The sequence below is a fragment of the Myodes glareolus genome, chromosome 11 (genome assembly GCF_982192425.1).
Source record: "Myodes glareolus chromosome 11, mMyoGla1.1, whole genome shotgun sequence".
Classification (NCBI taxonomy): domain Eukaryota; kingdom Metazoa; phylum Chordata; class Mammalia; order Rodentia; family Cricetidae; genus Myodes; species Myodes glareolus.
The window spans coordinates 47537540-47552120 of record NC_142036.1 but is presented as its reverse complement, the minus strand read 5'-3'; the positions used below and the strand labels follow the sequence as shown (position 1 = coordinate 47552120).

General features: G+C 40.5%; 1 protein-coding gene across 4 annotated transcripts in view; it reads left to right on the top strand.

Annotated features, from left to right (window-relative positions):
• Garin2 (golgi associated RAB2 interactor family member 2) overlaps positions 1-14581 on the top strand; it is an 88317-nt gene that overhangs the window by 22767 nt on the left and 50969 nt on the right. Inside the window, exons 5-8 of one of the 4 annotated variants that reach the window (XM_085697470.2) lie at positions 1660-1968; positions 4846-4874; positions 8883-8958; positions 11009-11855. In XM_085697470.2, coding sequence (XP_085553596.2) covers positions 1660-1968; positions 4846-4874; positions 8883-8947 — 403 coding nt within the window. In that variant the 3' untranslated portion in view covers positions 8948-8958; positions 11009-11855. Of the gene's footprint in view, positions 1-1659; positions 1969-4845; positions 6975-7805; positions 8959-11008; positions 11856-14581 lie in introns of those variants that run through there. The other 3 variants (XM_085697468.2, XM_085697467.2, XM_048415700.3) reach the window with 3 other exon arrangements.

The following is a 14581-nucleotide window of genomic DNA, read 5'->3' as shown; positions in this document are numbered from 1 at the left end:
AAGACCAAACTGAAGTCATCATGGTTGGTAGCAAGTGCTATAATAAGACCGAGCCATCTTGCAGGCCCAAGGCACACTTTTAAGGCATATCTCTGTCTCCTGGAGTCAATTTACTGTTTCTGTCTTGATAATTCAATTGGAAATTTTATGAATTTCCATCAGTTACCTAGAAACATAATGCATTTTTCTTTTTCCATTGTGTTCATATGTATATAAGCATTGTGTGTGTGTGGTGTGTGTAACATGGTTTCTCTGGCAGATATTTGTAATTATTGGGCAGCTTGGAACTGTCCTCTCAGAGCTTCACAGGTTACTCTGCTGTCTGCTCAAATGCTCCCCTCCATGCTCTCCCTCTTTCGCCTTCCTCAAATCACTCCTTTGTCTCCCTCGGCAGCTCCCATCAGCTCAGATTTAATCACAGCACATCCTAGCTGGCATAATATATTTTCTTTGTTTATGATCTGCCTCCTCCACTGGAATAAAGCACTTGATTATTTTTGTTTAATGCATACAAGGTTCCTGGGAAGTATTCCTGAGCAAATGAATCACACTTTGCCACTGAAAATTACTTTTGTTACTTCAAGAACAACAACAACAAAATGAACTCTCCTGTGTAACTAGGGGAATGATATAATTTTCTTTTATTCTAACTTATTTTAGTGTTAAAAATAATTTATTACTTTTCCATCTGATTTTTGCTTGTATAGACTAGATCTCTGACTAACATTTCTTTTTGCTTTTCCATGTTTCTTCTGAACTCAGATCAATTTGAGTTTATTTTATAAATGTTAAACTCTGTATTGATAATTTTGGGGGAAGGAATGCTAGGGATTGGACCAAGAGGCTCACATATAAACTAACAGGACACTTTATCACTGAGGAATACTTTCCATCTTGAAGACTTCACTTATAGGCCTCTTAGCACCTTTAATAAATACTTGAATTTTTTTTATTTTTTTAATTGCATTTGTTTGTTTAATGTGTGGATAGGGGTGTGGGTGTGTATTATATACCCAAAGGAAAAACTATCAACTCAAACTCAGGAGTACCCTTGTAGGAATTCTCCGACTAGGTGCTGGCTATACATACTTATGGACCACTTTGGTTATTGTTATTTGTAAGCAAAGACCGCACATTCATTTCTTGGCTGCCCAAACCAGAATAATCACACAGAAACTATATTAATTACAACACTATTTGTCCCACAGCTTCGGTGTCTTTCTAGCTAACTCTTATATCTTAGGTTAACCCATTTCTATTAATCTATGTATCACCACGAGGCTGTGGACTACTGGTAAGATTCCAGTGTCTTTCTCCTTTAGCAGTTACATGGCATAGCCCTGACTGCTCCTTCTTTCTCCCTGCATACAGTTTAGTTCTCCTGCCTAGCTCTATTCTACCCTGCCATAGGCCAAATCAGCTTCTTTATTAACCAATGGTAATAAAACATATTCACATCAGCTATTATCATCCACAGGAATCTTCCTACTTCTTATTAGAGGTGAGAAACAGCTAAAACAAATAAATGTCCCCCAGACCACTGATGCATTGTGTCCTACCACCCTACATAATGGGAACTGCTTATAGGGCCTCCTTGCTGGGAAGCCCTCTGCCACTAAACTATAACTCTAACCTCTTACATTTTTTTTTTATTTTTAGCACAAAGTCTCCATATGTAGCTCAGGTTGGTCCGGGACTTACTACAGAAAAGGCTACTGGTAAGCCTGATATGCTAGAGGAAAAAGGAAATAAAATAAACAATAAACAGGAGAAAGATGTAATAAAGAAAAAAGAGAGAAACCGAGACCATCGGACAGACACAGAGAAGAAGACAGGAATACAAGCTGCAGTACAGAATCAGGGCCAGTTGGTGTGGACAGAGTATCCACTCTATGTCGGTGTGTGCTTAAAAGAAAACCCAAGGATGTCTTCCTTCAATGATAAAAATGGATCCATCCAATTGAGCAGGTTTGTCCTAAATAATTGTTGGTCAGGCCCAGGCATTCTGAAGTCACCCTTCTAATTTTATTCCATTCTCACAACATAATTATTCCCGGCCACTAATATTCTACAAACCCTGTAAATTAAACACTAACTTCATGAGGCTGTGAGATTGGCAACTCCTTTCTTTTCCTTTTTCCATGAAAACTGTTGCATGCCTAGAGCGATTGATTGACAGGCTTTACTTTGTAGTGCAGCTCTCAATTTATAGACTAAAAGAGCAGCTAGAAGCACAGCCACTTCCCTGCCACACCCCAGTCTCCTCACTTACTTGACATGTTATCATCAATGTGCCAATGCTGATATGTTGTTATTAAATGGCTGTAGCTTACAGTTTATAACATAAAGGGTCGTACTTCACAGTATGAAGTTCTATGGGTTTTGATGAACGTATATAGCATTTGGTTTTTGTTATATTCACAAGAACCATTTCATTACTCTAAATATTCCCTCAGCAGTAGATTAGCTCATTTTAAAAAATAGTTTTAATTCTGGGCATGTATGTGTGTGGGTTATGTACATGTGAGTGCAGCTGCCAGGAGGCCAGCAGAAGGTACTGGATTCCTTGAAGCTGGAGTATTGTGAACTGAACTGGGGACCTCAGGAAGAGTAATATACACTGCTGAGCCAACTCTCTGGTTCCCTATATTAGTTTTTAATTGCTTTTTTTCCCCTTCAGTTCAGGAGATTGAACCTAAGGCCTTGTACACTTAATTGTTAGGCAAGTACACTTAATTGTTTTGTTCTGGTAGTTTTGTTTGTTGGTTGGTTTGGTTTGGTTTGAGTCTCACTATGTAACCCTGGTGTAGTGGTTTGAATATAATTGACCCCCATAATCTCACAGGGAGGAAACTGGCACTATTAGGAGGTGTGGACTTATTGGAAATGGGTATGGCCCTGTTAGAGGAAGCATGTCACTGTGGGGGCAAACTTTGAGGTTTCCTATGCTCAGGATACCACCCAGTGTCTCAGTTGATTTCCTGTTGTCCATAAGAAAGATGTAGCCAGCACCATGCCTGCCTGCATGCCACCATGCTCCCTGCTATGATGATAATGAATTGAATCTCTGAAATTGTAAGCAAGCCACCCCAACTAAATGCTTTTTTAAAAAATTGATATAACCATGGTATCTTTACAAAGAAATATAAACCCTAAGACACCTGGCTAGCTTGGAACTTGCTACACAGATCACGAAGGTTCTGAACTCAAGAGCAATCCACCTGTCTCTGTCTCTCTAATGCTGGATCAAGGCCTATATCACCACACCCAGCATTACTTTTGTTTTATTTTTAATGATTTTTACATTTTATTTATGTATTCATTTAGTTGGGTGGGGTGGGGAATAAATGTGCCAGGATGCATGTGTGAAGGCCAGAGTACAATTGGGAGAGTTGGTCATATCATCCTACCATGTGGGGTCTGGGGATCAAACTCAGACTTAGCAGCAGGTATCTTTGCCCTCTGAAACATCGCACCAGCCCCCTTTATTTTTTTAATAATAAGATTTACAAAAATAACAGGATGAAAAGTGCTCAGTAGGTACTAGGTTATGTTAGTTCACCATATGATTGTTAGAAATTATATGAATTCCTATATAAGCAGCAAAATAATGGAATTTTAAAATACAAGGATATTGTAATTTAGCAAATTAAATCCCTTAAGACTTTGTCTGTTAGTTTCCTATACCATTAATCTAACTACTAGGAAGAAATAAGTAAGAAAATAAAAACAAAACTAAATTGTTATCCTAACTAATTCTTTTGAGGTCTGTCCCATGGGGACATATTCTTATGGGGAATATTTTTAATACACCATTGCTGCCTGTTTGCATCGGGAACATAATTAGTAGCTAGTCCCTAATTTGAGAATGTTAATTACAAAAGAACAATGTAATATTTTAAGAACAAAATAGAAGTCACCTAACCTTTATTTCAGAGGCATTTTCAGGATTTAACCAGAAAGGTGAGGTTGATGAATACATTCTATATGTTATTTTTGTTTCCTAAGACCATTCATTTCAGGAAGACTTTATAATTTATACTTGTTTGCTTTGAAATGCAAAAATGTTAAGAAGCCAAACATGGCTTTGCTGAGTATTATGCCTCACTGGTCACTACTGTTTAAAATACAAAGGATGGAATTTATGAGATATGGGGCAAGGATGAGGAAACCAGACTTTTCTCCACTGTCTCAGGAGGCCTTGAAGAATTTACACTCCTCATACACAGAGAGAACAGTACCACTGTGGCCCTTTGCTTTGACTGGGATAATTGGCCTTATATTAATTTGCAACTGTTTTGTAATATATTCTCTTGTATTGCCCAGTCTCTTGACAGTTTTTATCCTTAACCTCAGCCTTCAATCTAAATCCTCAGACCTATTGGCACAAGCTATGTGGCTCCTTTTTGGCAAACTCCAGAGAATTACTACTTTAAGTTTAGTTCCTGAGATCCACTGTAGAACCTGAAGTGAAATGTATTTGCCTGGCCCCTTGCATGAGTCATAACTGCCTCTACAATTATGTGGGCAGGGAAATCCAAAGGTAACTTCTCAGCAGACTCTCACGCACTCCAAGATGTGGAGGCTGAGCAGTTGCAGGTGGAGATGACGGCAGACTTTATGTCATTACATACCACTTGATTTTGTGGCCTTTACAAGTTGACTAACCTGTAAACACACAATCTTACCTTGGTATAATCACTAACAGTCTAGGCTTGCTAGGCACGGTTCGTTGCTACTTCCAAAGCATTTGAAAAATGATGAGTGATCTCAGACCCAGTCATTCTTTTCTAAATATTTGTGGTCGCGATGGCAACTCCTTAAATTTGTTGTTTGTTTTTACAGGACCACAAGAACTGACTCAGACACTACAGGTAAGGAACAAATTCCAAGACACGTTTTGTTGTGCTCTTTAGTGGAGCAGTCACCCGGGCTCTTAGAACAGTAGAACAGAGGCTTCCAGCTGCACTTTCTCACGCCTTCCCATTCCAAACACTCCACCCTGGAGAGACCCTTCTAAGCCCATCTCAGACTCTCCCAGGCGCGCCAGTCACTTTGACTTCCCAGTTCCCTGAGTCTAATCAGGCACAAACCACTCCAAGGAGAGCTCTACAGTTGGAGTCCAACCCACAGCAGTAAGAGGGCCGCTTATCCTTGCAGATCTGGATGGGGAACATTTTTGGTAAATTAAAAATCACTCAGCTCCTCTGCTTTCCTTTATGTCTTAGCCTAACACTCACTGTGGAGTGACATTATTTAATGTTGGGGTACAGGGATTTCTTCTTAACACATTCCCACGTCTTAAGGAATCCTTAATTTGTAACAACATACATTTGACAAGGAGTTTGTCATGTAGGTCGATATGGAAACCTTGCCCTTTGCAGACTGCAGACTTGCCTCTAAGACACTCTCTAACCTATGAGCCAGAAGAAGCTTCAGCTACCTCACACTCATAAAAAATATTATGGAAAGAACACAGATGAATATTTAACTTGAGTTAAGTGGAGAGAAAAAATAATACAAAAAACAGAATATTTGAAGACATTTGTGGTCATTCTTAAGAGTCAGTTCTATAAAAAAATGTAAAGAAAGGAAAAGAAGAAAGGGTAGATATAACTTCCTTTAAAGATTTGTTTACTTTATGTTATGTGTATGGGTGTTTTTTCTTCATGTATATATGTGCACCATGTGTGTGTCTGATACTGGGCAAGGTCAGAAGAGGGTACCAGATGCCCTGGAACTGGAGTTACAGTTGTGATCCATCAAGCAAGTGCTGAGAACTGGATCTAGGTCTTCTGAAAGAGCAGCCAATGTTCTCAATCAGTATAGCATAGATTTTTACACAAATGGGACTTGTCTTTAGAGCTTCTCATTGGGCATCAGGATCCAAAACACCAGCTGAGCTTCACCACAACGTGGGGTCTGCATTCCACTCTACAGTGTTGAGCCTGAGAACACTAGACAGAAATGTGCTTCTATAAAGAAAATGCAAGATGAGGGCTGGAGAGATGACTCGGTGTTAAGAATGTGTATTACTCGTTTAGAGAATACCAGTTTGATTCCAGCTCCCAGGTTAGGCAGCTCACAACCGCCTGTGACTCAAGCTATAGAAGATCTGACAGCTTTGGCCTCCATGGACACCCACACATACATTGTCTATACTGTCACAGACATGCACACATATATACACATGATTAAAAATAAATCTTTTATAAAAGAAAAAGGAAGAGCCCTCTTTTAGTAGAATTTTTGCCCATCAACTTCTACTGTAAACTTTATCTTATAAAGAAGCCAAACTAAAACTCCAGAGTTACCCAGTAAAAGTAAATACTGCCCTCTTTGTTTACTAAAGGCAAAGACCCGTCTCATGGCAGCCCAACTGCTAAATATCATGAGTAACTGTCACTCAACACAGAGATAGAACTAGTGCCATGTGTGAAGGATTCATTGGCCAGCTATGGGTGGAGCCAGTTCATGCTGAGAACTAATATGGCTGCCTTTATCTCATATGTGACTAATATTCCCACTAATATGTCTGCTGGTACAAACTCAACTGGTTTTGCAACTGCACAAGCATGTGATGCTTATGTATTCTACATGAAGGACATTGGCAGACTTGGGAGAGATTCGACAAACATAGCAGGCAAGTTACCTGCCATAACACTATGTGTTAGCCAAAAAGAAGCCACCGAATGGCAGAGAAGTGCTGAAATGGTTGCAGTGTTTTAAATCTGACTAAATCTCTGAGAAACTAGAGGATGCCGGGCGGGCACAGAAAGACCAGGCAGGAAGATCTTCTGTCAGTCAAGGTGGAGGGTGCCAAATGGTCTTGGATAAACAAGAAGCAGTCAGAATTGAAACAAGGACAGAAAGAACTACTCACATGTTTTATACAGATATAGTTATACATATATAGTTAATATGTACTAACAATGATGGTGGGGTGGCGATGATGACAATGGTGATGATGGTTGGCGGGGAATGCAGAGAGGCCAGGCACTAAAGTGCTGAAGCCTGAGACTATGTTTCAATCCCCAGTACCCACATACAAAGCTGGGCATAGCAGTGCATGCTGCTCATCCCAGCACTATGCAGACTGGAGGATCTGGGGGGTGGGGGGGACACTGATCAGCTTAGCTGAATCTGCGAGTCCCAGGTCTTGAGAAACCATGTCTTGAAATTCAAGATGGAAAGGTCCTGAGAAGACACCTGAGGTTGTCCTATGGCCTCCACATGTATGCAGGTGCGCACACACGTACAGTACACGTACACCTACCACACACGTGTGTGCTCACACAGACAATTATTCTCAGTCTACAAGTAGGAACAAGAGAGACAAAGAGCAAGAATGACAATTTGGGAGACAGCATGATTAGGACATATAAATCCATGAAATGATCTGGGAACCAGAGAATATGGAGAGAAACACTGAAGAAAGGCAGCTGAACACTGATGTTGAGTGGAAGCCCCAGGCTTTAGTTCTGATGGTACTTCCTCCGATACATAAATATGACATTTATCTTGTCTCTTTGTGCATGGCTGAGTCGTTGGGCAATTATTCTGAAAACTGGTAATGACGTGCTGCTGACGGACCATTTCTGTAAGTCTAGCAGGCAGCTTGGACTGGATGTCTTGGACACCAGGAACAGATACCACAAAGGAGTAGCAAAGGTCCACTTGGCTTGCTGAATCACAAGCACGGCACAATCTACAATGTGCATTAACTATTTTCCTGTTTGTTTTCTCTCACATGCTTTCCCGTTCCTTCCTTCGTTCCTCTCCCGTGTCTCCCCATTTTTCTGTAGGCCTGTACAGTTTTTCAGTTTTCCCCCTGATTAGCATTTCCTTTCCCCTTTTCACCCTCCTCTAACCCGTGGTTCCCCTTCTACACTCTTACCATTCACTGATACTCTTTATTCAAGAAAGCAAAGCCTACCCCCTAAACCATCCTAACCTCCATTCTATTAAATTCAGGCTGGACAAAGACTGAAAATGTGTCTGTAATTTTAGTTTCTAGGTAACGCCAGAATAATAAAGCTTCCCAAAGTAGGAAAATAAACTCCCGGTGTGAAACTTGTCTGACTCTCAGGTTCCCAGCCCCAGGCAGTCCTAGTGGAGGACAGAGACACCCAAATCATCCCCACACACCTCTGCAGTGAGGGTGTTACTCTCTCTTCTTTCTAAACTCTGTTCTATGCAAAGTGGCACTTCAAATGCACGGTCTTGATAAGCAAGGCTGGGGAATGCAGGGCAGATCCCAAGCTAGACCTGTCGCTCTGGACCCTAGTCTGTCTCTCTCCTTTCTTGACTTTTCCTTTCTTACCTTTCAAGGCTCCACTCTTCTCAACTTTTTTGGATTTCTTTGTAGTGAGCCCAGATACATGGTAGGCTTCTCTACGATGCCACAAACATCATAGAGAAACGAGACCAAAGACAAAGGTTCAAGAAATGAGATGCAAACCATATATGAAGTACTCACGTTTCCTTCCCACCCTACCTACTTCTTTTTCATCTTCCTGATCAATATTACAAACCAAGTTCTAAGTGGTCATGCTCATTTCCTGCTTGTGAAACCTGAGCTGAAAGGAAAGGGGAGGGAATGCCCCTGAAGGGACCAGGTTTGTGAACCAACAGTGAGCTCTCCTGGACAGAATGAGGACACTTGGCGAGGTAGTGAGAACACCGTTGGAACTGGAGACCCAAATTAAGTTTTCTCCTTTTCTCTCTCATCTTCGGCCTTCCTTCTTTCCCACTTTCCTCTAATGATATCTCTTCCACTTTCTCTGACTCTTGCTCCTCTTCCTTCCCGGCTCTTTCTCCTCATATCAAATCCTCTTCTAATTTCCTCAACCTTGTACCTCATCTGTCTCCCCCTTTCTCAGGGGAAATGCACGTAAGCCGAGTAACACAGAAAAAGTTACAATCAATGGGAAAGCCTGATGAATGACCAACCTAAAGGTGAGTTTTCAATATGACAAGACTCCGTAGATTTAAATGGTAGACATTTTAATAAGTTGACTCTTGACATGAATCTCATTATTTCTATTGAAGTAACGAAAGAGGTGAAGTTGCCAATAAAGAGGTAGAGTAGAATGTGAAGGAGGTTTGCTGTGGCTTCTTCTCTAGACTCTAGGCTAGGTGGCAACACCAGCAGGAGGCAGAACAGAGAGAGCTATATACCGCTGCTTCTCCATGGGAATTATTTCTCTCCTGATGCTATACCAGTCCCAGGGACTGAACTCGGGTCATCAAGCTTGCTAGCAGGCACCTTTACCTGAGCCATCTTGTCTGCGCATAGATCTTAAACTGTTTGGTATGTTATGATGAAAAACTTTATTATAAATGGTTTTATTATTTTTACTTTTAGAATTATTTCTATTTTTAGTGGCATATGTTATATGTGTATGAGTGTTGCACCTGCATACATGTGCACTACATACATGCCTTTGGAAGTTGGATGAAAGCATCAAACTCCCTGGAACTGGAGTATTGTATAGTAGATAGTATTACATAATGTATAGTATAGTTATAAGCCACCATATGGGTGCCAGGAACTGAACCCAGGTCCTGTGTGAGAGCAGCAAGTGCTCTTAACAACTAAGCTATCTTTCCAGTTCTAATTTTATCTTTTAATCACTCCTTTGTATTAATTTTTAGCCTTTCATTTAAGAGTAAAACCATTAGGATTGTATATTAAGTATATATTTTACATTTCAGACCTTTGAAATAAACTGACTTTTGTGGTTTTTGTCAGATCAGTACTAAACTAAAAACAAAACCCAACTCAGAAAAAAAAATGCAGTCCCTTCAAGAGGAAAACAGCAATATCTTTTGTGTGGCAGGAATACAGGCTACTACTGATCATTCAGATGCAAATCCATGCCAATCTAATTCTAAAATCCTATTTTAGATGTGGATTTTTTCTTTTTGTAGATATGTATCTTTAAAAAAACTGAAGAGCTATGAACATTATAAGGATTTCCATTTATAAGCTCGGTTTATACATCATCTTTGATTTGAGTTTGTTGGGAAAAGCTGTTCTTCTCTGGTTTGACTTTCATCACTGCTACAGCCCCACTCTGTTTCCTGCATTGGGTGTTTTGGGGTCACTGATGAAGCCTGTGCTCTTCACACATCTGTGATCTAACTGAATACTTTGTGCTAAGTAGTATTTATTGAGTCCATAATTTGTCAGTGCATGCTATTAAGTGACAATTTACTGAGTGTCATTTCCAACCAGATTTTTAAGAAAATCCATTTAAAGGAAACCATAAGGCCCCGTGGGCATAGAGCACTTGCCCATGCTGGTGAGTGCAAGGCCCTGACTTTAGTGTCCACTGCCCCAAAGCCAAAGAGGAAAAGCCAGAAACTACAGACAGTCCCTCTCTGAAGAATGGTAGTATTCTTTAAAGTTTCCAGTTAAGGGATGGGCAGATGGCTCTGCAGTTCAGAGCACTTAATGGTCTTGCAGAGGACTTGAGTTCAGTTCCCCGTACCCACAACACACAGTCACCTGTAACTTCAGTTCCAGGGGATCTGACATCCTTCTGGACTCCATGGGCACCAGACATGCATGCATGTATGCACATATACATATACATACATGCAGGCAAAACACTCATATACATTTAAAATGCAGTTGCCACTTAATTACATCCTAAAGCCTGCTGGTTGCTCCACAGCAGGCTTCTCATGCACTATCTCAGCCAGTCTGCACAGGAATCCAGAGAGGACTGCTGTTTCCCGTGGTTACAGATGGTGAAGCGAAGCCTGGAAGATATTTGTTCGAGGTATACATAGAAAATGGTGGAAATAGCATTTGAACATGAGGAGCCCTATATTCAAGCTAAAATAAACCTGTAATTCACAAACTCATGTATATTTCCATTTAACAGTACTCCTTTAGGAAAAAGTCCTTTGCCCGTTCTCTTGGCTCACCACCCAGGTGATTTGTCTTCCTTTACCTGTTGGTCCACAGATGGAAAGAATTTCTTTTCCATGTCCACAGGAGGAAGAGGATTTCCGTGAAATCAAGAAAACAGACAGCTACCGAGGATGCGTTAAAATCTGAAGTACACATAAACACTTTGTAATTTGGAAGTGACTTCCCCTTATAAACAATTTCTTTGCTATATATTGTCTGTGACAAGTTAGGGAAGACAGTCTTAACTGGGACTGGTCCAGAGTCCTTCAAAAGACTGGTGAGCAGGCACCTTAGCAAAGAGCTCAGAAGATTCTTACAAAGCTAAGACATTCTTCTCAGATGACCAAAGAGAAATGAAAAGCATGCTCATAACAAGACATCAGTTCAAAACAAGGCTTATACACAAATGATCACACTGGTTTATTCATAATAGAAAAAACTGGGAAACAATCCAATTGCCTATCAACAGACGAGTAGCTAAACACACTGTGGTATGTCCATACAGCAATACCACTTGGCAACCCAAAGAAACAAACTAGTAATAAATACTTCAACACAGCAATCATAGAAACATGTTGAATAAAAGAAGCCAGGTAGTAAAAGAATACACAGTGTGATTTAAAAGAAGATTTGGAAAACAACTCATGAGAATAGGTCAGTGGCTATCTGGGGCATGGTTGGCTAGGAGGGCAATGACTGAAAAGTGATACAGGGAACTTTTGGAAGACACGGAAATATCCTATCTTTTGACTGGGATTTTATATATATATGTGTGTGTGTGTGTGTGTGTGTGTGTGTGTGTGTACAATATTATATATATGTGGGGGGGTCATCAGTGTATATATTTCCCAATAAAATATTTCAAAGGGAGCAAGTTTTATTTCATGTAAGTTATGTCTTGACAGTTAGTTTTTAAAGTCAATATATAATTATACACTAAAACAATGAAATTCTATAGTTTGGATCTTGAATGGCCCCCAAAGGCCCATGTACTGAAGACTAGGCTTCTGGCGCTATTAGGAGGTAGCTGACTTTCAGATAGTGGGGCTTAGTGGAAGAAAATTAATTAGATCATTGCAAGTTGTGGAGGTTTGAATGGGAATGGGCTCCACAGGCTCATATATATTTGAATCCTTGGTCTCCAGTGGTGGAACTGTTTGGGAAGGATTAGATGTGGCCCACTGGAGGAAGTGTATCACTGGAGGCCGACTTGAAGGTGTCAAAAGACCAAGTCATTCCCAGTTTGTTCTCTCTCTGTCTCTGCCTCCTGCTTGTATCGGATCAAACAAACTCTCAGCTACAGTTTCGGTATCATGCCTGGCTGCCTGCTGCCGTGCTCCCTGCCATGATGATCATGCACTTTAACCCATGGAACCAAAAGCCCAATTAAATACTCTCTTCACCAAGTAGCCTTTACCATGATGTTTGTCACAGCAATAGAAAAGTAACTAAGATAGGGTGTGCCCTTTGAGAGACTATTGTGACTCTATTCCCTTCCTCCTTTGTTCTTTGTTTCCTAGTCAGCAGGAAATGAGCATTTGCTTCATGTTTCCTCATCACAATTTCTGTCACAGGCCTCACGCAACCACAGACTGAAACTATGAGCCAAAGTTTAGGTTTGCATTTATTTTGTTATAGTGAAGGAAAGTGCACGCACGTACACGTGGGCATATATAATCAGTGGTAGAGTCTAGCATGCCTGAGGCCCTAAGACCACTCCCCAGCACCACTAAATAGAAAGCTAGCATAGTTTTATTAGGCTTAAAAGGTAAACGCTCACCTACACCCAAACCTACTTGCTCTTAATAATGTCTCCCACTGTACTGTCAGTGTCTGTGACACAGAAAAAGTGCGTGCTTATCTGCTCACTTCTGGAATGCTGCCAGCATGGCAGGGAGGAAGGGGTCAATTCCCAGCCTGAGGTTTCAACTTGGAACACATGTCCCAACAGCCTGCTAGTGAAGAGCTACAGAAGCTAGGCACTATAGCACTATATGATAACCAAATGAGTTTTTACCGCTTTTCCTTTAGTTTTGAATTAGCATAAGAATTTTTAACAGAGGGGATAGGGAGATGGCTCAACAGTTAAGAGCAGTTACTGAAAACGCTAGATCAGTTCTCAGCATCTACAGGGTGGTTCAAAACTATCTATAATCGAGAGTCAGAGGGATCCAGTATCTGCTTATGGTTTCTGCAGGCATCAGGCACACATGGGGTACACAGACATACATGTAGGAAAAACTTTCATATACATATTATCAATATATATTTATATTTTGGCAGAGCTTATGTGGGAGTTTTATTGAGATAAAGGGAGTGGGGGAGGGAAGAGAGAGAGAGAGAGAGACAGAGACAGAGACAGAGAGAATGAGGAAGAAGAGGCAAGGACCAGCCTGCCTCTTCAGAAGAGCAGTGGGAAAGAGTTCAAAATCTTTTCTGAAACCTCATCACAGGTGTGCATGGTGGTGAAGCCCTAGCAATCGGATCACTTGAGTCTAGGAATGTATTAGTACGGCATAGAAAGATTCTGTCTCAAAAAAAAAGATTTATTTGGGGACACTTATTCCTTTAAACATATCAACACATCAGAAATGTAGAACTTAGTAAACAGTCTCTACTGCTAAAAAACAAAACCAAACAATTTCTGAAGGGAAAATGGGAGCCAAAGGTACATACTGAAGCTATCTAGAGACTAAATCTGAAGATAGAGACAACTGAATTTTGAATTTGGAGGTTTAAATGCTTAATTGGACTTAGGATACTTTTTGAGAAAGTGCCATATCAAAAATGCTTAGCAATGGGTGTGATCCTGTCATGGGAGTGTGCCATTTCCTACATTACTCATAAGAAAGGAATGGTAAAGATTTTCTGCAAGACTCATAGTTGACAGCTGGGTGGAGGTGGCAGATGATGTAAGTTATTTACAAGAATGTGGACAAAAGAAAAGATTGTGATAATGGTCTATATTATTTGATTTTATCTATATAATCCCAGTGGCTACTTGCTCAGAAGGGAGTAAAATATAAAATAATATTCCTCAGGACTGGGTGTACAGCTTAGTGGTAAATTTTGTCTAGCAAATACAAAATACAAAAATAAATCAAACCAAATGACCAACCAATCACAACCTCCAAATATGGTCACAAATACTTGGTATTTCCTTAAGGGCAGAGACTACTCCTTTCTCTTGACTATAGGAGAGATTTAGTGACGAGCTCCAGAGACTAAATCACAAAAAGGTCCATGGTTTCTGTTCTGGTTATTCTCCTGAATCCTTGGTTCTGGGGTGAGAAAGCTGTTGCCACCCAAAGAGAAAGCCAGATGATCAGGAAATGGTGCCTGCAGTAAACAGCTATCAGAATAAGCCTTCTTGAAAGACACCTCCAGTTATGCCTCCAGATGACCACGGTCTCAGCTGCCACCATGATTTATAACCTCAGGAGAAGCCACAAACCTGAGCCACCCAGTGAACTTGGTCCAGTTTCCTGACCCACACAAACGGAGAGATTGCATTTGTGCACAATAGTCACAAAACTATCCCTAATTTTACTGTCAGAACTTGTCCTGTCTATGTTTTATATGGACGCTTCAGATGCTTTATGAAATAATGCTATCTGTCCATGTCTTCATTAAAGCAAATGCATGCATTTTATCAAG